This window comes from Scylla paramamosain, chromosome 10 (assembly GCF_035594125.1).
Source record: "Scylla paramamosain isolate STU-SP2022 chromosome 10, ASM3559412v1, whole genome shotgun sequence".
NCBI classification, from domain to species: domain Eukaryota; kingdom Metazoa; phylum Arthropoda; class Malacostraca; order Decapoda; family Portunidae; genus Scylla; species Scylla paramamosain.
This window is the reverse complement of record NC_087160.1, coordinates 23921932-23924431: the sequence shown is the minus strand read 5'-3', so window position 1 is coordinate 23924431 and position 2500 is coordinate 23921932. Positions and strand designations below refer to the sequence as shown.

The 2500-nt window shown below is 41.1% G+C and overlaps 1 protein-coding gene across 3 annotated transcripts in view; it reads left to right on the top strand.

Annotated features, from left to right (window-relative positions):
* LOC135104397 (uncharacterized) overlaps positions 1 to 2500 on the top strand; it is a 15819-nt gene that overhangs the window by 2138 nt on the left and 11181 nt on the right. Inside the window, exons 1-2 of one of the 3 annotated variants that reach the window (XM_064011794.1) lie at positions 1 to 859; positions 1934 to 2010. The exon at positions 1 to 859 is cut by the window's left edge and continues 2138 nt beyond it. Coding sequence is in view for 2 of the 3 variants with exons in the window: in XM_064011792.1 (XP_063867862.1) it covers positions 571 to 859 (289 nt within the window). In the remaining variant the exon portion in view is untranslated. Of the gene's footprint in view, positions 860 to 1157; positions 2011 to 2500 lie in introns of those variants that run through there. The other 2 variants (XM_064011792.1, XM_064011793.1) reach the window with 2 other exon arrangements.

Here is a 2500-nt window from a genome sequence, read left to right as displayed (position 1 = left end):
ATCTGAGAGGGCCAGACCAGGGCGAGATAGAGGGCGAGATGGCTCAGAGGGCGGATAGCTCTTCGTGAGTAGAACTTAAAAGTTTGCAGAGCAGTCTGTCGCAGCTCTTATTGATGGGATATGTAGGTAGAATGATTTTTGTTGGTTATTATTATGAAGTTTGTGTAATATTATGTGTTCAAGTGGAAAAGTGACTTTACTGATTATTTGGGAATTTTGTGCGATTGAATGTTGATGTGGTGCTGAATGCTTCATGCGTAATAATCATAATTGAATCTTGAAGAATATTAAAGTTCATTTTTGCTGTTGTGTAACGTGATTTTCGGAGAAGTTGTATTTAATTTTAGTTAATTAAATTTAGAAAGTTATTAGTGTATGTTGTTAATCCTATTGAATTATACTAATCTATGAAAGCGTGCACCATTGCAAAACACAATAAGGTGTCTGTCATAAAAGTAAGAGTATGTGGGTCGTAAGGAAATGGTTTATACATGAGGGTGTCGTGAAAATAAACCATAGTAATAATGGTAACCATTCCGGGGAAAAAAAGTAGTTCAAAAATTGCAATATATGGGACGGACGAGCACTAGGAAGGTCAGAGAGCCACGATATCGCAAAGACAGAAGCACAAGATCTGAGAGGGCTAGACTAGGACAAGACAGAGCGCGAGATGGCTCAGTTGAGGAAAGAAGATCTAAGGAAAGACAGAGAGTGAGATCGAGGGATGGAATTGCGGTAGAGCTGCAAAGAATGGGAGTCACAGAGGAAGGTGCAAGGTACACAACTGGAGGAGACTCAAGCATGCCGCCAACCAATGACACTGGGGAAACGACGAAAGGAGAAGACCGGGTTGCTGCTCGTAAGTAGTGCTGAAAGTTTGCAGTGCAGTCTGTTGCAACTCTTATTAGTAATATTACATAGACAGGATGTACTTATTATTATTATTATTATTATCATTATTATTGTTATTATTACTATTATTATTATTATTATTATTATTATTATTATTATTATTATTATTATTATTATTATTATTATCATTATTGTTGTCGTTGTTGTTGTTGTTGTTGTTGTTGTTGTTGTTGTTGTTGTTGTTGTTGTTGTTGTTGTTGTTGTTGTTGCTGTTGTTGTTGTTGCTGTTACTATTCTTTATATCATCATTATCACCAACATCATCATCTTCATCGTCATCATCATTAATATTTCCAACCTCCTCCTCCTCCTCCTCCTCCTCGTCCTCCTCCTCACGGCAAGAAAGCGAGATGAGTGGCAATGACCCAGATATCAATCTTAGTATTTATCCACGATGAAAATTGAGATAAATTGTGATAATGGAGATGGCGGCGATGATGGTTGACCGCTTCCAAGTTTTGTCTTGCCCAATCCGCGCGCGTGCGAGCACCTGTATGTGTGTGTGTGTGTGTGTGTGTACGACATTCGCAAGAGCAGGTACGTAATTCATTCAAACTGTTACGGCTGACAACAATAACAACAACAGCAGAAATTACTACTACTACTACTACTACTACTACTACTACAACTACTACCACCACTACTAACACTACTACTACTACTACTACTACTACTACAAAAACAACGAGACACGTGTGGGCGGTGCGTGCGTAAGACAGTAGGGGCGCGGTAGGCTGTGGGCGTCTTGGAAGAGGAGAATTGCGAGATGGGTAGGTGGAGGAGAAGGGTGGGGCACAGTGACTCAGGTATAAAACATCTGGCAGCAGGTGAGAGGCCTTAAAGTGCGCCGGGGGTTCTTAACGTCCACGTGCAGGCTAACGAACCCTAACGCGAACATTGCCTTGCGTGAGTGCGTGCGAGAGAGAGAGTGCGTGAGGAGTGTGAGATGGATCTGAGTTTCTTTGTCACTCCTTAACTTCAGTGAGATCATGACACCTCTTGTTGCTCCTGGGTGTGACAGACGAGGAGGGAGAGACGTGCATTTTCCCCGTTACCTTGTCCTCGTCTTCGTCGTCATCCTCGTCTTCGTGTTGACTGGTGAGTGCTGATACGATGGCTTTCCTTCCCTTTACGTGTTAGATAATGCTATACGCTGGCTCAACTCTTCATCTGCTATGTCTTCTCCTTATGCCTGATAAAATTGCTGGTGCAGGCTAAGAGTATAATTCTGAAAGACAAATAACCGATGGTGTAGTTTAAGTCTTTCAGTGCCTGCTTGGTTCTGGTCAGTTGTCTTCCCAAGTATTATCATAATGAAGGTGCAAGGTTCATCCTCTCATTAGTAGTCAAAAGGTTGATTATGCCCAGTTTATATTGTCATTTGATTTGTACTTCATTTGACATTTTCATCGTGTTTATCATCTTTATTTTCCTCCTTCCCTTCCCTTACTTCCTCATAGTCCTCACCACAAACAGCACCGCTACTTCCCCCTTTCCCCCTTTTCGATATTAAAGTTAACGATGTCTATCACGTTTCTTATTCCTCGTCATCTTATCAATACTACTACATTCTTCCTCCTTCTAATTT